The sequence below is a fragment of the Solea senegalensis genome, unplaced genomic scaffold (genome assembly GCF_019176455.1).
Source record: "Solea senegalensis isolate Sse05_10M unplaced genomic scaffold, IFAPA_SoseM_1 scf7180000013730, whole genome shotgun sequence".
Lineage (NCBI taxonomy): Eukaryota > Metazoa > Chordata > Actinopteri > Pleuronectiformes > Soleidae > Solea > Solea senegalensis.
Genome location: NW_025320879.1, coordinates 34,279 through 57,123, shown reverse-complemented (window position 1 = coordinate 57,123; position 22,845 = coordinate 34,279). Strand labels below are relative to the sequence as shown.

General features: G+C 40.3%; 2 protein-coding genes across 4 annotated transcripts; one reads left to right on the top strand and one right to left on the bottom strand.

Annotated features, from left to right (window-relative positions):
• Positions 1-77: 77 nt before the first annotated feature.
• Positions 78-21,629, bottom strand: LOC122760542 (cytosolic 10-formyltetrahydrofolate dehydrogenase-like). The gene is made up of 23 exons (XM_044015635.1): positions 21,549-21,629; positions 18,896-19,036; positions 17,562-17,796; positions 17,319-17,484; positions 15,178-15,279; positions 14,844-14,933; positions 14,555-14,692; positions 6,882-7,007; positions 6,708-6,799; positions 6,241-6,388; positions 6,031-6,150; positions 5,683-5,810; positions 4,777-4,927; positions 4,567-4,637; positions 4,179-4,284; positions 3,944-4,031; positions 3,639-3,732; positions 3,444-3,543; positions 2,921-3,019; positions 1,799-1,964; positions 1,212-1,317; positions 779-978; positions 78-641 (listed from the first exon to the last, which is right to left on the bottom strand). Exons 2-23 carry the CDS (start codon positions 19,020-19,022, stop codon positions 586-588), a joined length of 2,709 nt encoding a protein of 902 aa, XP_043871570.1. The 5' UTR covers positions 19,023-19,036; positions 21,549-21,629; the 3' UTR covers positions 78-585.
• On the top strand, positions 8,247-14,291 carry LOC122760544 (zinc finger protein 2 homolog). Of its 3 annotated transcripts, none has more exons than XM_044015637.1 (2): positions 8,247-8,523; positions 12,759-14,291. In XM_044015637.1, exons 1-2 carry the CDS (start codon positions 8,325-8,327, stop codon positions 13,541-13,543), a joined length of 984 nt encoding a protein of 327 aa, XP_043871572.1. In that variant the 5' UTR covers positions 8,247-8,324; the 3' UTR covers positions 13,544-14,291. The 3 variants fall into 3 exon arrangements, 2 of the variants coding, with proteins under 2 accessions (XP_043871572.1, XP_043871573.1); XM_044015638.1 differs by lacking the exon at positions 12,759-14,291 and adding an exon at positions 10,729-11,621; XR_006358436.1 differs by lacking the exon at positions 12,759-14,291 and adding an exon at positions 10,729-10,772 and having other exon boundaries at positions 8,460-8,559.
• Positions 21,630-22,845: the final 1,216 nt, after the last annotated feature.

The following is a 22,845-nucleotide window of genomic DNA, read 5'->3' as shown; positions in this document are numbered from 1 at the left end:
TCCTGATTTCCCCTCAAACTGATTTGAGAATCATATGTTTCCCACTCTTTTGGCTATTGGTGAAAAAATCCTCACGATTTCCTGTTTTCTTTAATTTCATTGTGACAGACAGAGCGTTTAAAATACACTTTAGGTTTTGTCCTATGTAAGTGTTTCCAGGAACAATGCGGAATCATCGCCCAAAGAAAACACTGTTCGCAACCGTTTTCCCCCCAGACATTTTCATTTATCACAACTGACTATTATCCACTGTCTCCTGGTTTCAGCTGTATGTTGTGTTTTCCATACAAAAAAGCATACAACTACAAATACATAAAAAAGTTATGAGAAAAATCTGACAGGTCCACAACAGTGTTCTGTGCTCAGCAATTTTTATTTATTGATAAGTAAAAATGATTAGAAATGTTACATTTCTGGAAACATTCATGACCTAACGTAAGCCATATTACAAACGCACATTTTAAGGCTTTCACTCAGTAGTCAGTAGTGAAGGAACGAGCTGTAGTGCAGGACAGGTCTGAACTCATGTCACTATGGTTACATCACATGTCTCCTCCTCAGTGTGCACAGGACACTGCTGTCCTCCTAATACTCTATGGTCACTGCCTTTGTCTTCAGGTATTCATTTAGAGCATCTTGTCCTGTTGTTTCAACACAGTAAGATGAAAAATCAGTGAATTAGTGCTTACTTGTTTGGGGGTTTGTGGTTAAGTGTTTTATCCATCAGAATATAGACGAGAGAAGCCCGAAATTTAATTGCTGCAGCAGTTTTTCTTACCCAGGTCTTTGCCAAATCCAGACTGTTTAAAGCCTCCAAAAGGTGCAGCCACATCAGTCTTGTTGTAGGTGTTGACAAATACTGTGCCAGCGTTGAGTCTTTCACTGACGTAGAGAGCTTTGCTGATGTCCCGTGTGAAAACACCCGATGCCAGGCCATACTCTGTAGCATTGGCCCTTTTAAGGACATCGTCCACTTCACTGAGACACAAGGACAGAGAGGAGACAGGACGGTGGCAGAATGAGAATATGATGCCAGTAAATTCTCAGTTTATGGACAAAAGACCCAGATGTAGAGGGAATTTGTTTTGCAGATTCTCCACATTGGTATGGACAGCACTCTAATGATTAATGACGTGATGCAAATGATGTGAGTTGTGACGAATGAAGAAAAATGGGGATACGAGTAGTTTTAAAATAAAGGGTGGTCTTACTTTCCCTTGAATTTGGAAATGATCATGACAGGGCCGAACGACTCCTCTTTGGCCATGTACATGTGGTCTTGCACATCAGTGAACACCGTGGGTTCAAAGAAGAAACCTGGAAGAAAACACAAACTCTTTTTACCCCACTGCCATCAGAATCCTCAACAGCTGAACGGGACTACAATAATCCTGTCACCTGGTTACACTGTCACTTTAATCTGTTACCGTCACTTTAAAACCTGAAACATGTCACTTTAAATCTGTTAAATTGCACAACCAGTGTTCACTTTATGTACAGTTCTTATTTTTACACATATTTTATGTATATATGTTATTTTAGTTTCTTTGTAATATTTATATTTTTCTTATGTATATTTATACTTTTTTTTACAAAAGCATCTCTTTTTTTTACTTTATGTGTTTTTGAGTGGACAGCAAAGTAAGAATTTCATTGTACAGGGAAACGTGTTTCTTTACTGTGCATATGACAATAAACACTTTGAATCTTGAATCAAAGGAAGAAGAAGATAGCACACGACCTGTATGTCATACATAGATGTGTGTTTCTCGATAATGTCACACTCTTGTCGTCTCACCTGGTCGCTCAACCTGTTTGCCACCACATATCAGGGTGGCTCCCTCCTTGATGCCAGTCTGACAGTATTCCACCAGTTTGTCCAGGTGGGCTTTGTGGTTCTGAGGCCCGTGGTCAGTGGAGCGGTCCAGCGGGTCACCGATCTTCATCTTTTTCACCTCCTCAACCTGATAAAGAACATCGAAACTTCAGAGGCCAGTCATCAAAAGTGAGAAAATCGTTTTTGATGAAGTGGTTCCTTTACATTTTGAAGCAGTTGAATGCGAGTATGTGCAGGCACCTGAGGACAGACTGTGTCAACAGTTGAATAGTGTTGACTTTATGCCAGTAGCTGACCCAGATGCGTGAGACAAGATCGGCTTCACTATCAGTAGAGAGAAAACTGTTGGCTCTGACCCTGACCCTCTGACCCTGACATACTCTGAGATTTTTCTTTAAATAAATAAATAAATAAATAAATAAGTGAGGGAACTGAGGCCACACTTCAGAATCAGTAGTCTGTTACGATGATATATAATGTTTGTGGTTCAGCTTTTTTGGCATTTCTTTCAAAAATGTCAAATATTTTAGTAAGTGTTTTTTTTTTGCCAGCTGGCTGATTTATACAGCCAGGGGAAAACAATTTTCAGTGACATAAAGTATTCAGGAAGAATGATAACACTACTCCAGATTTGTATTAGAATGTTACATCACAGTTTCAGAATTTTAGCCCTAGACAGATGGATCCTTGTGTAACCCAGGTAATGTTGGGTCACGCTGATATTTACAATTTCAAATCTCTCAAAGTCAGACTAACACTCCATTAGGCGCATAAGCCAGTTAACATTAAAAATATCCTTTTATTTTTAAGCTGACAGAGCATCATCTCATCATCAGTCCAAAGAAATATATCAGCCTAAATGTTGCCATGTTATTTTCACTGCTGTCTTATTCTCCTGTGCACTGGCTTCTGGGTATAAGTCAGGGATGGAGATCTTAAGGCCACTCTGGTCCTACTGAAGTTATAGTTAGAGCTGAAATGAATCGAAGGTCGAGAGCAAGCTGAGTTGCTGAGTTCAGATTTGTGGATTAAATCAATGTGAATGATGGAGTGTGTGTGCAGTCAGAGTAAAGATATACATACCACTTTTGCCACAAACTGGTCGTGAATGTTGTCTTCAAGAAACAGTCTGCCAGCGGCGATGCAGTTCTCTCCCTTATTGAAGAACACTGAGCTCATGCCCTGGAAAACACACACACACACAGATGTTTATATTATCATCGCACTTTAGACTCCAGAGCTAATTAAAACTGCAACATCCTAATTTGTCTTTTTGACTGTTAAGGCCTTTATTTGACAGGATAGAGTGGGTGTGAAAGATAAATAGGGAGTGGGTAGAAATGTAGAACCACTAATTATTATTTCTCATCAAAATAAATAATGTTCAAAATAATGTGGATATTTTGCATTTACTGGGAAATGATGATGTCACAGTTTTGTGCATATCCACTGTTGCTCCGTGAACACACTGCATGCCCATTATGTTCTTTTCAGGTTTTCAACATTGTCACTTTAAACTTTAGTACCACCTAGTGGCCCAGCATTGGACTCATTTTTGTTTTCAGTTAACTCGGTGTGGGTAAACAGCTCTGTCATCTGTTCTTACCATGCGCACAGCCTTGTCCATGTCGCAGTCACTGAAGATGATGAGAGGCGACTTTCCTCCAAGCTCCAGAGAGACTTTCTTCACATTACTGACCGCGCAGCTTTAGATGGACAGTGAGTGACACAGTAACAAGTTTAATTGTTAGAGTTAAACTCATCCTGAATCGGGGGTTTGTAAATGCACTTTGCCTCTCACCTCTTCATGATGTGTTTACCAATCTCGGTGGAACCCGTGAAGCCCAGCTTGCGAACGTCAGGATGGTCAGACATGCGCTGACCCACTAGAACACCTAAAACAATCACACAAGTTTAATAAGAACGCACACAGCTGCAGCAGGCAGCCTGCAGATCATAGTGATGCTTCACAAGGAAGCCAGAGGTTTTCACACTTTGATGAGCTGCATGTGTTTGAGGTGAGCAGTTAATCTGGGAAGGATTTCAGAACAGAACTACCATTAAACTCATTGGCTGTTCAACCAGGCCGACTGTGTGGACTCTTACCTGATCCAGGCAGGATATTAATGACACCCTTGGGGAGTCCAGCCCTCGCTGCCAACTCAGCGAACTTCAGCGCCGTCAGTGGAGTCACCTGCAAACAATTTTTATTACAGTGACTACAATGTTCTGATCTGTTCCTTGTATTATGTCTCTGTTTTTGGTGTTATTTGTAATTCATTTGTATTATTTTATTTCTCAGCTCTCCATTTCACTCCCGTCTGGGCAGAGTCTGGCTGACCTGAGCAGGTTTGAGGACGATTGTGTTTCCAGCTGCGAGGCAGGCTGCTGTCTTCCAGGCCAGCATCATCAGAGGGTAGTTCCAGGGAATCACGATGGCACACACACTGACAGGAGACAAAGGCGGATATTTATCCGTCTCTCCTAATTCATTTATTTACATAATATCAGGAATAATAATAATATAAGTGTCAATGAAAATAATTCAATCATGTATTTCCTCACTAGTGTAACAAATATTGGACAAATATTGATGAATATGAAAAAATGCATCCTGTACATTCTCAGCATATGGTTAAAATCTAAGTTCTATATTTATGAAGCATAAACATGTAATGCAATGATTTTCTATCAACTTAACATCTGAAAAGGAGTCTGATTATTCTCACCCTATCGGCTCCTTCTTGGTAAAGGTGAGATTACGGTTGGGCCTGGCCTGGTTGATAGGGATGGTGCTGCCCTGTGAAAAGATTGTTCATTTTCACAAACATTGCAGTTTTCTTTTGTTTATTAAATGTTTCTTAGACATTATTGTTGCTCATTTATCAAAACGCTCATCTCATGTAATGAGTGACACCACCGACGGGCTCATTTCATACTTGGATCTTATCACACCAGCCAGCGAAGTAGCGGAAGGTCTGGATGGACATGCCCACATGAGTCTTGAGGGCCAGTGTGTAAACGGCTCCAGAGTCAATCGCTTCAATGGTGGCCAGCTCCTCCTGGTGCTGCTCCATCAGGTCAGCAAGCCTGTGCACAAGGAGGCAGAGGGTCACTAATGTCGAAACATGCTCGACAGTCAGACGATATGACGTCAGTAAGCTTTTTCTTTTGCTTATGGCACAAATGAAGCTGATCAGACTGACACTGGCAAAAAAAAAAAAAAATTTCATTTCTATAGTGTGAAAAACTATATTTGAATATCTCACTACATGACAGCTGCTATGACCTATGTTTATTAAAATGTGTCAGAGAGAAATGTGTTAAAAGTGCAATAAAAAGATATTAAAAAACATATTCTGGGGTTATTTCTTCAAAATGTGCACTCTGCAACATCTGAACCGCGTGGGTTTGAGATTGTGATTAGATTTAATTAATGATTACCACATCAAATAAAACTTTATTAGTTGGGTCACCATATCCAGCTATTGTTTTACTAATTTCTTTACTAATATAACATCATATCTTGACATTTTTATTAAGGTTGTTATCTCCTACATTTTTTATAGCACTTTTCATACCCATAAAGTGCTTCACATAAAAGTCTCAGTCAGACTTGTTAAAAATAAGATTTTGTTCTCGCTAACACATATAATGTGTATTTGCATATGGTGCACAGATGTGATATCACATGTGGTCCCAGGAGACTCATCCAGACAACATATCAATGCCACGTGTGAACAGTTGTACTTAACGGTGTTTTTTAGGTCGGATGATAAAACCACGTCTGAACGGGGGCCAGAATCAGCTGTTCGATGACAAAACAAATTCTCAGAGATACTGACTTGTAGATGAGTCTGCCTCTGTCCCTTGGGTTCATTTTGCCCCACTCTCCCTCTTCAAAGGCATCTTTAGCTGCAGCCACTGCCTTGTCCACGTCACTTATTTGAGACAGAGACACTTCACAGATGACCTGCAGGACAGACGAGTGGAGAGGGGGGACAAACAGGCGTCAACAGAAGCGGCCCCTTCTGACTGTGATGTCACTTTGGTCAGATTACAATGATTTTCCTTGTTTTTAAATCCCTGTGTGAAACCCTGGAGTCCAGAGAAATGCTCTCTCTTTTTGTCAGAACTGATAAATGTGTGATTTACTTTAAAATATACAGTTTGGTCATTGTTTTGTGACTTACTGAGCCATCAGTGGGGTTGATGGTCTTGTAGGTCTTCCCTCCCTCTGAATCAACAAACTCCCCATTGATGAACAGCTGATGAGGCATTTTTATTGTCATATTGTTGATGTCCTTCTCCACCTGAGGAAGTGAAACGGTGAACGTCAACGACCAACACACTGACTTCCACCCCTATCATCGCAGTGCTCTGTGAATTCAAGTAGCACTTACATAGTCAACAACTAGCTCTTCTTCACCGTCCTCCCCTCTGAGCTTCCTGACGCACATCTGAATGAAATCTTGGAACGTGGTGTTCATGTAAATGTCCTCATTCTGCAGCTGGCAGTTACTGGCCCGGAGCTTCACCTCCTCCACGAGCCTGAAGACAGCCACAGGACCAGAGTGACAAAGGAGTGGGAGAGTAGAGAGGAGAGGAAGTGCGTAGGAGACAGAGAAAGAGCAGCAGCAGGAAATGGAAAAGGATGGCAGGATGAAATTATCTATTGTACATTTTGGAAACTTCACCACAGCTGCAGTTCTTGTGCACATGGACAATATGTCACGACATGGGTGCTTGAACTTGAACCACTGCACATATTACTTTAGGATGTTTGTGGTAATCTGTGATCTGGGAAATACGGTTTTGATGGTTTCAGGTCAATCTAAAATACAAAACACAACAAGAGCAACCCTTGTACCTGACCACATCCATTGACGTCGCACCAGACTTGAAGAAATCAGTGGAGTCTTCAATTTGAGTCACATTAGAGAGAATGCTCTGCCACACGGCCTGAGGAAACATCATCAACACAACTGAGGATTCTTCCTATTTTTGTCTGCCGGTGTTAAGTAAGTAAAAGAACGCAACCTACCCTCATCTGTTCAGCAAAGGCCTTCTCCTCCTCAGTGAGCTCCACAGCAGCGCTGCTCCCTGAGCTGAAGTACTGTGCTGCAGCGATCATCTTCCCATCTTCAAACTGCAGATTCTTCACCAGCAGCTGCAGACACACAGAAGGAAGCCATCACAAGTGTGAAAAGTGTGTGTCTTGTCACCAACACAGACAATTTTAGGTAATATCTTTCCAATTATTCATACACAAGGCACACAACTGTATATTCTATTATTCTTTTTATATCATTTATATTTTCACATATAAATTATGCTTGGCAAACATCTGTTCATCAGCCCATTTAGGGCCATCTAGTGGTTGTGTTGTTTTATGCTTTGTGTGTATATATGATTACATGAGTAATTGCTGGAAGAATGTTACATTCCTATTCCTGTTAACATGTTATAGAACATTTTATTTAAACATCTTATTATCACTCCCCAGCTAAATAAAACAATTGTGAATAGCACTTTATATTATACTGCTTATGCTGCTTAAGCGTGCACACTACAAAAAGGAGTTTTCACATTTAAGGAATCAAGCAAAGAGTTGTGAACACAAGGTCTAGACAGCAAAAGAGTTCAGATTGTTGAAATTACATAACCCCAGCAATACTATTTTGGCAGGAAATGGCACTGGTCACATCCATAAACATGAACATGTATTTTTCATGCTTTTTACATGTAAGCGTTCAGCAAAATAAGGGAAGGTTTATCAGACATTTGAAGATGCAGTTGCTGCAGGTCTGGAATAATGTTTCCATACTCATGAAAGTGTACACTAGGGCTGCAACTAACCATTATTTTCATAATCGATTAATCTGTTGATTATTTTCTGGATTAACTGAGTCCGTAAATTGTCAGAAAATTTTGAAAAATGTTGATTGGTGTTTCCAAAAACCTGGAAATAACAATGTTCTAAAATGTCTTGTTTTGTCCACAAACCAAAATGATTCAGTTTGTTATATGGAGCAAAGAAACCAGAAACCCCTCAAAACCTTAATCAAATTTTTTTTAAATAATTGATGATTCATTTAGTAATCGATCAATCGAATAATTGTTGCAGCCTTGGTTAACACTGAACTCTTACTACGGCTTGAAACAGGCACTGAAACTGGACTTGAGTCATGTGATGTCCAGAGCTCTATAGAGACATACCAGAATGAAAAGTGAGGAAACAGTCATTCATACACTACATACAATTGACAATTTATGTTTGAATAACTATTAATTTATACATGAAATAAAAAAATAGACTGCCAGGCCTGCTGCATGTGAAATGGCAACACTTCAGTATGTGTGAATATGTAAAGTGTAGTACGCAGTCCAGAACAGTGGGGGGCGCTGTAGTCGTGGTTAGTGTTGTATCCTCAGCAGGGAATAGACACAGCTTTCCATCCGACAGCAAAACGGACCTGTTCACACGATGGCCACCGCAACACTTCAGACATTCAACGTCTTTCTGACGGAGAAATTAACCGCTGCCGCCTTAGACATCTACGGCTTTGTTGAAAAGACAATAACGGACTACCAGGAGGAAGTGTACCGGACAAAGCTGGAGAACCAGAGGCTGCAGCGACTGCTGGATCTGGTCTACAAGCCGGATATACGACTGCACAGAGCAGGTTAAGTCTCTGTTTCCTCACCACTCTCTAAAGCAGGTCATAAATCACCGTGCGAAGTAGAATTATTTAAGATAGCACGCACTGTTAACCACTGTTTCATTAGCTAGTGACAAAGGGTGTGTCAACCACGCCAATAAACCTCAACTACGTTTCCGGTTCATTTTCAAAATATTTTTATTTTATTATGTCAAATTTGCTGCAAATATTCGTCGTGAAAACGAATAACTATCTCATGTTTTTTGTTTGCTTACTATTATTTACTATCAAGGTTTCGTCTAAACCTACTTAAACGTGCAACGCCATCTACTGTTCCCTTGAATTAGAACTACAATTCCGGTTAAATTTCAAAATAAAACTTTGTTTTTAAATTTCATGTGGGAAGAAATAAAATCCTGCTTAAACATGAAAACAGTGGATTAATTATTCTTATTTCTTTATTATTGACTTATTGTACAAAGTAACAGTCCTTAATGTGCACTGTGTAACATTTAGGAGGGTCTATTATGTCATTAATGTCCACAGCCACTGGACCCAGTCACTGTAGAGGTCAAGCATCAAAGGTCCTGTAGAATTTGACATCGAATGGTGAGTGGTGACAACTGTAAACACTTACCCCTCTATTTCCCCGATGTGTCAGAGAACTATGGTGGCCTTTGCATCCCAGAAAGGATGTTGCACCTGTTTGTTAGTAAGCTACTCCTCCAAAAATGCCAATAAACCTTCATGCATGTTACACACTAGAACTTGAATGTATGAGCCGTCTGTACGTTTCCTTCTAATTACACTAATTGACTTCCCTGGAGGCAAGTGGTGAACGACCTGTGTTGGCACTATTCTGCACAATCACTTACTTTTAAGCAGTGCACTAATATAGATATAAATCAAGAATCAATTTGTGAACATCATGAATGCATATTTGCAAAAGATGTACATTATGGTATACTGTGAAACCAGATGTAGATTCAGGACAGACCCTGAGCAACAACATCATCATCACCCTTTATGAGTCGTCAATTTCAATGCGTTTCTGAAGGAGCATGATTGTGGGACAAAGTATCATTTTTGAACAGAGTTGCATATCGTAGGATCATAATCTACTTCATTGGTTAGCCCTGTGTACTGTATTGAACCAAGATTTTCATTGTGATTTTCTGACTTGTAAATAATACTTCTATAAACTTTTAACTCGGCACAACACCTGGTTCTGAAAGCTCTGATGTATATGGCTTGGTATTTACTTCAGACATGTCTCAGATTACATATGGACACCTCACACCATCTTAATGTGGTAATTAAATTGAATACAATTCAAACCTAACTGGTGCTAATTAAAACTGACTGTTGCACAGAAGAAGCTCAAGTAAGTCCATGGAGGAGGCATTCATCCTGCCCCTTAAAATGGAACAGACTGAGCCGTGGAGCAGGTCTGAGGAGAGATCTGACTCACTGACTCAAGGAGTCACGGTTGGGGAGTATAAGGAACATCGGATGCCTCACAGCCTGACTCAAGCTGTGAGAGTTGGAGAGCACGTAGTGCTACATGGCCTCACTTGTGGTTCACAGAGTACAAGATACCTTGACAACACGACCAACCACTCATCACTCACAGTGCTCTCTCCGCTTCCCTCCTCACAGTTGCTTCAAACTGCTCTGTAGATTTTTGCTTTCTGCTTTGGTCAAATTTCTGGAAGGATTGCCAGGTGTGGTACAGCTGGCTTCTCGATAATTGCTTAATTACAGTGTGTGTGTGTCGCAAAGTGACCATTTGGAAGGAAAATCAAATCAGAGACCTATGGGAATTGGAAGTAACCCTTTATCTGTCTATTTTTTTGTCTGACAAAAGTTTACAAAAGAAAAACTGGTATATTTTGTTCTTCAGTTTAAGTCTCAAATGTACTAACATTTTTTCTTCAAAAAGCAAACAAAGCTTTGATCACAAGAGTTGAACCTAAAAACACATCACAGCTAGCACACAGCATTAAGGATTTCTGCCTCTACACCAGTGCTTAAGTGTCATAATACTATGGTTAATGCAGTAATTATGCGTTTGGTTTTAGTCACTGATTGTCAAACCATAACTCGGTTTTCTTTGCTGCTGTTGGGATGAGAGACATTGCTGTGGATCTTTCACTCTGAGAAGTGATTCATTTTTTCTGGCTGCTATGGAAAAGAAAAAAAAAAACATTGTCCTATCCACTGTTACAGATTCAAGGCAGATCGATTTGCCCTCACCAACACAGGAGGAGCAGCAGATAAAGACGGAGTGTCCAGATCACAGTAACGCCAAAGAGTCGTCGTCCATCCTGCCCCATAAAATGGAAGAGGCTGGGCTTCGGAGCAGGTCGGTGGAGATACCTGCACATCTGGATAACAGCTTCACAGACTCACCGACTCAAGTGGTCACAGTTCAAGAGTACAAGGAAAATCAGATGCCAGACAGCCTCATTCAAGCGGTCACAGTCAGAGAGCACACAAAGTATGAGATGCCTTCGCAACATGACCAACCGTTATCGTCTTTTGGAGCGACTCCAACAGCTCATGCAGCTGAAGCTCTACCAAATCCTACCAATGAGTCGACCCACTTTGTTTGTGGTAAAACAACAGGCAGCAAAGGTCAAATGATCTTTCATCAGAAAATGCACACCAACGAGAGACCGTATGTCTGTCATGTTTGTGGTACCAGTCTTAGACTCAAAGGTCACTTGAAAGATCACTTACGCACTCACACTGGGGAAAAGCCATTCAACTGCTTCATCTGTGGGAAACATTTTGCCCGATCTACCAATATGAGCAAGCATGTGAGGAACATGCACAAGGAGAGTTTGCCGTTCAAGTGCCTGCTGTGCGAACATCGCTGCCCTCGGCTTGTCAGGCTCAAACAGCACATGAAGACGGCACACTACGTCATCTACTCTGTGTGACATGCTGCTTGTATGTGAGGTCAAATGTTCTCAGCAGAACAGGGGTAGGGAATTCTACAAATCTGATATGACTGACTATTACGATGACTTCATTTTTCCACTTTTCAAATGCTGATCCCGTAAAACACTTAAATGTTGTAAATAAAGTGCAATAATAAAAAGTGCTGTACATACGTAGATTTCATTCTTTTGTAGTGCATTTGTGCACATTATTTGTGAAACATGTTTTCAAAACAAAGTGTAGACCAGTGAGTGTTGTATAATTGAATTTGAATGTGAATGTTGCAGTTGTGCTTTACAGTAAGTCACCTGCAGGACATTAGTATACTGATTTTAGAATGGCACTAACCTGTAAACAACAGGGTATGGTAACATTGGGTTAATGCTGTGTTCAGACAGAACAGTATCATTGTTTAGAGTCAATGAAAGTGAGACTTTTTCCTCCATCTGCAACAAGACGAATAGTTGAAGAGTAGTTAGAGTGGGTTTCTTTTTGGTTGGCTGCAGTCCTTGTGAAACTATTTGAAGTAATACACAGTACTCTGAGCACCTTAGATGGGAGGATATTTGCATCATTTGAAAGTGTGCGAATAAGAGCTAATATCAATTCCGACTGCAAATATACTAGCAGCTTCATGACATTCGTTGCATAAAACATCAACATTTTAGTCTTTTAATCTTGTATATGTTGCTTCATATGACACCATCAGTATAGTATAGGAGTATAATAATTTGCATCCAATCAAGTTCATCGCGTGAAAAAAACCTGTGTTTCTCCCTCCTCACCAACAACCCGAATCGAATATCGGCTCAAATATACAGTCCAGAAATGGCCTCATCATCGTTATCTTCCTCAGAAACGTCTCACTAACATTGCAGATGTCAGCCACAGTGGTGGTAAGCTTTAGCTGTGTCATAGCTGCAACACCTCTTTGGTTACTCTAAACACCAATTATTATGGCAACAAGTCCCTCCCTATCAGTTGGTTTTAATTGGAAATAAGTAAATATTTACTGTCAGAGCCTTGAGACTGTTACCCCATTCCCCATTCAAATCTGCTTAATAATAACCTATGGATAAGCTATGGAGTTGTTTTTCTTCTTTCTTCTGTCTTGTTTTGTGTCCATGATGTCACACATTATATTTTGATGTAACATATACACACAAATATATCTGCATACATCTCATTGTTACGTTTGTCCCTCATCAAAGTACAGCTTGTGAAAAACTATCTCAAAGGTAAGACAGGAAGCGTGTGGATTTACAGGAACACCACGTCGCATGAGTAATTAATTTTTCTTTACATCTTTGCAGATGCCAAATTGCCAATTGGGCCTTCATCATTGGAGGAGAGTGACCCTTCACAGCAGGAGTGGAGCCCAAGTGTGGACCAGGATGAGCCAGGGCCCTCTCATGTTAAAGAGGAGCAGGAGGTGCAGAGGGAGGAGCTGTGGATCAATGGGTTTGGGGATCAGCCATCAGCAGAGGACAGCGACGATGGGGACGCTTTAACGAAAGAGCTCATCAAAACAGTGCAGCAGCTGGAGGACTGCAGAGCAGCTGAGGAGAGCAGAGAGCAACAGCAAACGACTGAAGAGGATCCAGAGCATTCTGAGGAGAAGACGAGCACCACACTGTACCGCTGCCACGTTTGCAACTTCATATTTACCAAAAAGAACGTGCTCACATGGCACCTCAAGACCCACGAAAGCAAGTCAAACGACAGCAAGGGCAACTTTGACTGCCACATATGTGGCAAGCACATTCCCTGCCAGAGCAACCTGCAGAACCACATGAGAGTGCACACGGGAGAGAGACCCTACAGCTGCCACTTCTGCGGCAAGAGTTTCAAACTGAAAGGCCACATGACGGAACATATACGGACTCACACGGGCGAGAAGCCGTTCAGCTGCCACATCTGCGGCAAGTCCTTCAACAGAGGCTCCACGCTGAGGAAACACGTTTTAGCCAAACACAAAGAGGAGAGACCGTACAAATGTGAGGACTGTGACGAGTTATTCACAGAGAGGCTCCTGATGAAGACGCACATGCGAAAGGTTCACGGCGTCAAATTGTCCACAAGTCAGAGTGTGGCCTGAGAGAATTGGACATTCATGAGCCACTTTGCGTCTAGTCTAAAACCTGAGCAGAGAATAGGGCTCGGAGCTTGTATCAGTGTTCTAATGCCATCTTTTTATTTCAATTCCTATGAAACCAGACTTCAAGTGTCTTCTCAAACCACTTTATATTAGTAAAATACAGTCTAAAAGTGTTGTTTAATGAAAACATTATTCTATTACTGTCATTTATTGTAAATACTGTATATAAATACTATATTTATGTGATTCAGAGAAGAATGATACTACTTGTTTTTGCTTAAAGAATGTAATGAGAAGTGAGGGGCTTAACATGGAGGCAGCAAGCAAACCTGATGGTTAGTGTGGAGAGCACAAAAACATGAAAGAAGCTCTCTAGAGTCCATCCTAAGCTTCTATAGAAACATGGTGAACAATAGACTTACATATAATAACATAGTGCAATGTGATTATTTGCTTCGGAGGTACTCATACGAGAACGCGATACGAAATCATTTACGTTTTAAATGCACAGACATGACGAGATTGGGACTAAATAGATTTCCATGCGAAGCACCTAAGGTTAATTTTGGTGGTGAGGTTAAATTAGCAGCCCTTGCAGAGACTCCCACATGTACAATCAGTTAAGTATTAAGTCATGTGACTCTTTGTTTGCTGTGTGACTTAAAGATCACTAGTTTAAAAAGACTGTATAAATGTCCAGTCAGTTCAGTCATCTATATATCTGTATATATATATATATTTATATATAAATTCTATACATATGTATATATATGTGTATATATATATATATATATATATATATATACATAGAGAGAGAGCGAGAGAATGTATATATATATATAGAATATATATATATATATATAGAATATATATGTTGTGTTTTTCCTTTTCTTTTGCCAAACCTGTTGTAAACAAGTAATGTGAACATGGAAATATAAAGTGTTTACCTTGTGTTTAAGCTGTGTGCCAGTGTGTGTATTTTGACAACCCATCTTTGAGAGGCAGACGTACCGTCTTGCCATCGTTGCCAAACAGGACCAGGCCTGCCTTGGTGACGATGCCGGGTCGACTGGCTCCAAGGATTTCCAGCGCCTGACCACTGGCTGTGGAGCCTGAATCCACCAGCGAGGAACCATAGAACGTCACTTTCTACTGGAGCAGACACAGGACAGCACGACTTAACCTGTCATTATGTACTGTATGTTAAACATTTATTCAGTTTAGGATGAGTTAAGAATTATAAAAAAAAGTCTTTATTTTTAGTTTTTTAGGTTTTTAGTGAGGGACAGCGTGCTGTTACCTGGCCATCCACCTCTGCCCAGGCACCGGGCACTTTGTCGTTTCCTCTGATCCAGTTGTGAAGAGCCTCAGCAGGCTGGTTCCAGTCAATCTGTCAAACAGGGACAAACTTGGATTGTTGGATCTTCAGATGTAGCACATGATAACCTGAATGAACACAGACTTTTTGCTCTTCATGTTTCATTGAGCAGTACAGTACGTGTTACTCAAATTACTCAAATTACACCAACTCTCTACAAAACTAACATGTTATTCGTGATAAACGAGACCATTTATAAAGTCGTGGGAAGTTGTGAGACAGGTTTTTTTTTTAAAGTTATGGTGTTGAGTGTTACCTTAGCGTTGTCTTTCTTCTGGATGCACTCATATGTGGCTCCCTCCAGTGGCTGCGTGATCTTCGGGGCTTTCCCCTCTGCTATCAGCCTCACTGCCTCCACCTGCAACCAGAACAATGCAGTTCAATTTTTGCTGAAGCAAAAAACACTGATGCAATCTCTGTGGACTTTGTCATCATGGTGTTTATCTTGTTGGGAAATGGTCGGCATTGGATCTGAAGAAAAAACAATAAAGTAATCTACTTCTTACTTACACGCTGTCAATGTTTCAGTTCCTACTGTTACATCAGCATAATGAAGGCAAATGTGACTTTGACCTCAGATGTGAATATGTTGTGAAGGATGGTTCTTGTACAGGGCTTCATATTTCAGTTTGTTACAGGTTACCTTAAATCCTCATGTTTTTAAATGTAAAAATGTGAACGTCATTATGCAAGTTAAAAAAAGCATAAAAAAAGAGATCGGAGATTGGAAATGTGATGCACTGTCAAATGTGGCCCTTCACTTTATTAATCTGAGATACATAAACTGTATTTATGTCTTAGGTAAAGTGATATTTCAGCCATTTAAGTAGTTTATTCTTGCAAAATTGCAATAATGTGAATCACAATTGTTTTGGTCAGGACAATCATGACATAAAATTTTCCTTCCATACTGCTGAGTAATTTAAAACAAATGCTTCCAATAATGCAACAATATATATACGTTTTTCAAAAAAATCCATAAATTGACTGCATGCTTTATGTTTACATCATAAATTCAAGTTTTGAGTGTAAAAGCATCTTCAAGCTATGGCTAAAATTGCAAAAAAAACCTTAAACTGAACTATCATGTAAAAGCATCACATACAGGCTGACCTGTGCAAACAATTTATAATAATCTGTAGTTACATGTTCAGTAAAGTCTACGCTGCTGACATCATAGAGTGGGGTGACACACAGGGGAGTGTGCACTAGAGACAAAGGTCACATTAAGAGGAGGCTGGTGTAGCTGAAGGGATCAGCAACAACAACAACAACAACAACAACAACAACAGGACTTTGACACAGGAGTCACACCAGGTTTGTTTTTATATTGTTTCCCCAAAAAGTATCCACATGTGGCTCCACTGCCACATAATTAGTTTTTTTACAATCTTATTTCACATAACAGCAGCATGGTGTGCAGCATCATGATTCACAATGCCTCTCTCTTACTTATTTATTTGCTGTCATTGACACACATGCAGACATCAACACTGACAGTTAGACTAGTTAAAAACATAATTTGGCATTCACACTAACAAAAGACGTGTGAGTGTTTGTAGGAGGCAGCTGTTCTCAGTAATAAAGCCAACTGTGAACTCCGTGTTCTGCACCAGGCAGCAGAAGACAGTAAGCAAGTAAATAGAGGCACTTTTTCCCCCCCTCACCTGAGTTAAAAGTAGAATGACTATCAGATTTCCACATGATTGCACATGAATACCAATGTTGCTCCATGCCTGCTGTATAAATAGGTAACAGTTGGCTAATGTTAGCTGTGCAATGTTCACATGACGTCACAAGTGTGAGATCAGGGTGTCAAATTAAAGTTATGAATGAAATTGTAAAAGTGCAGCATGTGAGACAAAGCTAAATCTGAGTGATAATCTGGATTATATTAAGTGTCATATTAATATTATTATGAGTTCTCATTGTTTAACTTGTGGGAAAAGATCTGACATTTTTACTTTTTGTTGCCGTGCTGCTTTAACCCAGCAATTTCACAGTTTTGGGATCGATTCAGTACATCCATCCACCCATCTTTGAACATACAATCATCTATCATTTATTTTGCTATATCACAGTTACATTACATTACATGTCATTTAGCAGACGCTTTCATCCAAAGCGACTTACAATGGAGTACAATCAGCCAGGGGTGGAGACGAACCATTGTGACCATGATGTCTTTTGCACGCAGGGTACTAGTCTTAACCACTGAGCCACTCCACCAACATCCGTTTGTTGCAAATGACCGACTTTGACCTCTAAGGATATTTCACTGTGAGGTATCAATTTCTTGTGGATTTTGCATCAAACTTTCCACTTCATTCATGCAGCAAGCTCAGCACACACAACCTTAACTTAACTTGTGTTATTTCCACCCACAACCACACTTACTGTGCCTTTGATGCCCTCTGGGAAGAGAAATCTCTTGTAGATTGTGTTGACGGTGTCATTGGGTTCAACATAACACTCCCTCTTCAGCAGAATTGGTCCAGTATCCAGTCCCTCATCAGCCCAGAACACAGTGAACCCACCCTTTTTGTCACCATGGATCAGGGTCCTGTGGGGCCAGAGACAACAGATAAGAGAGTGGATGTGTCACAACAAAACCCAGTGAACACCACGGACATCACTCACCAGTTGATAGCAGAGGCCCCTCTGTGACGAGGCAGTAGGGAGGGGTGGTAGATGATGGAGCCATGTTTGGGGTGGTCAATGACCTCCATGGGGATAAACTGAGAGCAGAAGGGCAGGACATTGAGCTCAGCACCGGTGGCCTTGTACTGATTCACCACCTCTGGGATGGCCTGGCCCTTCACACGCCAGCGGGGGAACTTGAAAACAGCTATGCCATCCTTCTCCGCCTCAGTGGCTGTGGAAAAATACAGGATCATCAAACTCTCCCAAGGTACAACATGCAAAACAGACCAAAACAAATGCAGACCATGGTGGTTCAAGTGGTTCAAATAGTCCTAGTCCTACATTATGGGACACCCCTTCTAAAAGTGACATATCATCACATAAGCAGATGAAACATGTTTTTTACTGGAGATGTCAGTTATGTATTTTGTTCTTTATATCAGTAACTTAAGTTTCCTTGAATTTGGTTAATCCAGGAAAAGTTTCTTAACATTGCTTTTGAAGTGTGACCCTAGAAAATCTCCATTTGAATGGCCAGTTAGCCCTTTTACGTCATGCTACCACTCGACCTCAACAAAAGTGCGACACCCTACCTCTACACACAAACCAGAGGGGTAGGACTAAGTGGTAGGGACATGGGTTGAAATGCAATTGAGCACAAATGTGCTTGTCTCATGAAAACACTAAAAGATTTTTTTGAACACAGCATGTTTATGTTGACACATCCGATGACCGACATGTGTGTTCTGCCATATAGTGGAGCCTCCATTAATTTGGTGTGAGTTTCCAATGATTCACTGTCTGCTGACAACAAAATAGCTGTAGCAATATTCAGAACAGTGAGTATGATGATGCACAGGACACGAGTTACTAACTTTTTAGAGTTTAGAGCACCGGAGTGGTAAACTACTGTTATTAGGTCCTATTATGACTTCAGCTTGTAACCAGAGGGTTGCAGGCAGTGCTGCCCACTGCTCCCAGCTTGTGTGTGTTCACTACTGGTGTGTTTTAATCATGGGTTAAATGCAGAGACTCTACACACTAATGTAAAAATTACTCATTCTAATTCACAACAAGGGAAACCTGTCCTTAAAATGGCTCTACTTCTGGAACTAAAGAAGCATACTGTATCTGATGCTCATAATATAGTGAGCATGAGGAAGGTTTTATAAGAAATAAGAATCTTCCTACTTCAGTCTTCCACCATGTTTACAAATCCTGCAACTGTTACAAGAATCTACTGTGTGGTACACAAGTACACTGCCATCTGTTCAGAAAGTTGTTGCCCTGGAACACATATCCCTCTAACTGTGACTCAGTGATGGTCTCACCCAGTGGGTCAGCCTTGCCGTCCTTGTCTGGGATGGTAAACACTCCCACGATGGTGTGACCGTCCTTCTTGAGCTCCTTGTACACCTCCTGGCCAAACAGGCTCTGACCGATCACTGCAATCTTCATCCTCACACTGTTCACTGTGGAACATGAACAAAGACCACAGTCAACAGACAACATAACTGCATGTAGTATAAATATTCAACGTATATGGATCACAGGGTATATGGAACAACACCGCCAATCATACAATGTGAGGGGTTTTATGGTTTTACCATTGTCTTATTGTCTTATTGCCCCTTAGAACAGCTGATTACATCACAGTTACACTTCATTTTCATAACAGGCTCTATAAAAAAAACACTGCAATAACAGTGTAGTTGTAAACTCCCGACCTGAACTCAAAACCACTTTGATATCCCCTTGTATTATTGTTGTCATACTCGAGACTCTCTCATTGCTGTTTTGAAGGTATTGTGATAACTTGTCTTAGGTTATGACACATTTTGGACTGGAGAGAAAACATCAACGTGTCACACCAATGACATAAATAGTGAGAATATTTTGTCACTGGTAACAGGGTTTTACGGTATGTAAATGAAATCATTGTGTTTTACTTTCTCAGGTTCTCTTTGATTATCCACTTTTGTGTTATTTCATGTTGTTGCTTATTTCATTTATATATTTTGTTTGCTTGTTTGAAATAAACTACTATTAACATACATACTGTACACACTGTACCTCTAAAAATAGTTATGTTTTCTTTAGCAGAGAAGATAGAAATATTAAAAATAGAATGACTAAACTGCAGCCTGCCAATTGCCCTGCTTCAAATTGCAATTTCAGTCATTTAACAACTACAACAGCAGTTTTTATACTTGCACGTGCTTTGCCACAGTCAAAGAACTAAAGTGTATCAGTGTGTTTGCAGACCTTATCACTAAAGGTTACTTGAAGCTTCAATACTGTATGCTGGACTTCATTCGGTCAACACACAGTTACCACATATTTCTTCATATTTTAGATGAAGCTCTTTGTGTTTGGGTCGCTTGATCACTTCGACACAAACACTGAGACGTTACACGATGACCATCATTCACACTTTATGCAACGTCATTATATGGTTTTATTGTAGTATGACCAGGTCCAAAGAGCAAACTGAGCCCAGCGAGCTGTGCAAATGTAACACAGGCACAATGCACGCTCAGTTGTTGGTTTATTATTATTACACATGGCTTGAACTACTGCAATCTTCCAACAGTCCTGTGACAAACAATCCCTTCCTAAATATGTATGAATGAATGAATAATTAGTTGTTATCAAAACTGTGTTGCAAAGCTATCGAATAACTCTTGTCACATTATTCTGTTATTTAATAATAAACTGGCATCCATATAGCAGTATTCTTGACAATGTTACAAGAAAGAAAAATAGAAAGAGAAAGAGAATAGCAGAATATTGTATTCCTCTGTAAATTAGAAGCAACATAAAAAAAAAAAAACAGCAAAGCCCTAACAAGTAATAACAGAATGAACGGAACAATTCTAACATTCACAAAGAACTTTTGCTGAGAGAAAAGTTTTCTTCCTCCTGGCAACAGGCCACAACAGGCAGACTTTGTTACATAACACCAACTTGACTTATTTATATGATGTATATGTCACAGCCACATTCCCAACTTTCAAGTAGGGCTGCATGTAACCTAAACTGCATTTGTCCATCATTAATCCAGAGAAAATGTTAATCTGTGTTTCCTACACCTCGGAATGATGGCAACCTGTTTTACCCACAAGTTAGTTTCCTGTCACAGAGGAGCAAGGAAACCACTATTTAAGACGCTTTCAATAAGAGAACTTGTAAAAAAAAAAACAACACAATATAACACACCTCAATTATGTATATGATTGGGGTGGATAAACAAATAACTAACATGATAACACAATCTGTACATTATTTACGTAAATGTGTACCTCATAGTTTGGAAAGTATGTGTACGTGTTTAGCATCACAGTTCCTTTTTGGTTATTTTCAGCGGATGTAAGTGTATTTTTAAATGCAGTCAATGGTGATTTTGCTCATCAGCTATGATGCACATGCTTGAATTTGATATATTTACTATTAAAACAGGGACAAACAGTATTTGACTTGCTGTGCTCATGACTTTTTTCCTGTAACATTCGTATCACCTCAGATACACTCAGCACTCTATGAAACTTGCAGCTATACTTTCAGTGCTGAGTAACCATGACTGCCTCTCTGGCAGGTGGTTGATCCTGAGCAGGGGGGGAGGGAGGGAGGGGTTGAGGGGCTGCTCTGCTCCAAACAACCTGCTCTGCGAGCCAATCACGTCCGTCGGCGCAGCGCTTGCCTCGCGCGTTGACCAATCAGAGACACAGACACGTTCCGAGCGCTTGACAGCTCATTCACCAAGTTCACACAGAGCTAAGCTGTTCTCAAACTGTACCACCAAGTCCCCTCCATTTGCATACTGGCACATTATTATAGAGTCACTGCTGCAGCCATTTTGACATGTGTCTCTGTGTGTGTGTGTGTGTGTGTCAGAGTAAACGGACTGACAAGTTCTGTGCATCATGCAAACAAAGTGAATACATGAACAAACACTTAAGGAAACAAAGTAGACTGTGAGCTCACCCTCGCCTGGAGACCCGGCTTTCTTGTTCGAGCGTGAAAAGAGTGCGCGGACTCGGACGGTGGCTTTTTAATTTCCAGCCCTCAGCCACACGAGCAGGCGGCACATTTACGTAACATACAAACACAGGAGGGTGATTGGACGGGACGGCGGAGAGAGGGAGGAGGCGGCGGCGGGGAGGTCCAAGCCGATGAGACCTGTCAATGAAATGATGCAGTAAAAGTGTCATTGATCGACTGTGTTGTTCACACATGAATCCAACTCTGTCAGACCTGGCGACAAATACAAATATATAAGGTATAAATAAGTCATCCAATTCTGCCCTTGCTCCAAATTTTGACCAAAAAAATGCAGCTTTATAAGGGCGATTCAATGATTAGATCTTTAAACAGCAACATAAAAATCTGTACGTGTCTTTCCCGCATTATTTTGTTAAACAAGACTTCTCTGGGCAGGTGAAACACTGTGTGAATGGAAAGACACCACACATCTGAGAAAACTAACTTTATTTCAGAGCCAGTCACAACTTTACAATGTGTTCCCGAATCAAATTGTCAAGCTAATCACATATAGAATATTGTCCACAGATGTGTAAAATTGTCTTTGGCTCACCAATTACAATTACGGACGACACTGGTTACACCTAAAATCACAATAAAAACACATTCAAATAATTTAAAATAACAGTACATAAAATAAAACAAGAGTAAACAGTGAAAAGTAGAGCAGTTCAAGTGCTTAGTGGGCAGACTCTGATCCACTGTATAATTAAAAGCAGCAAGATAACAATGACATATGATGACTCACAGAAAAGCTGAACGATTAAATGTTTCATCATGATTGTGCAGCTGTTGAGCTGTTATCTCTGTCATGATAAATTCACTCATTCACAGTAAAAAATCATGGTCTACACCTCACAGACAAAAGAGTAACTACACAACAAACAAACCTACTTTAACCTACTTTAAAGTGGGGACAGTATAAAGTTTATAGCCACACCTTTGCAGTTTGACAATCATTCTCCATCGAGAACATTCTTCCTTCTGTTTCGTTAAATTGATGTTGTTATATTGTGTTTTAATTATTTACTCGAACAACAGAGGTTGCTTTGTAAATGGACTGTGTAAACAAACTTTGACCTTAAAGCAGATTTGCTTGATGCTACTGTTGAGAACATCAGATATGTTCCAGTGTCCAGTGTATCCACTAGTGCAATTGGTCTAACTAGGAAATGTTTTAGGAAATAACTGAGAAGTTGATACATGGACAAAACAAGCTTGTGAAAGCTAAGATTGACGT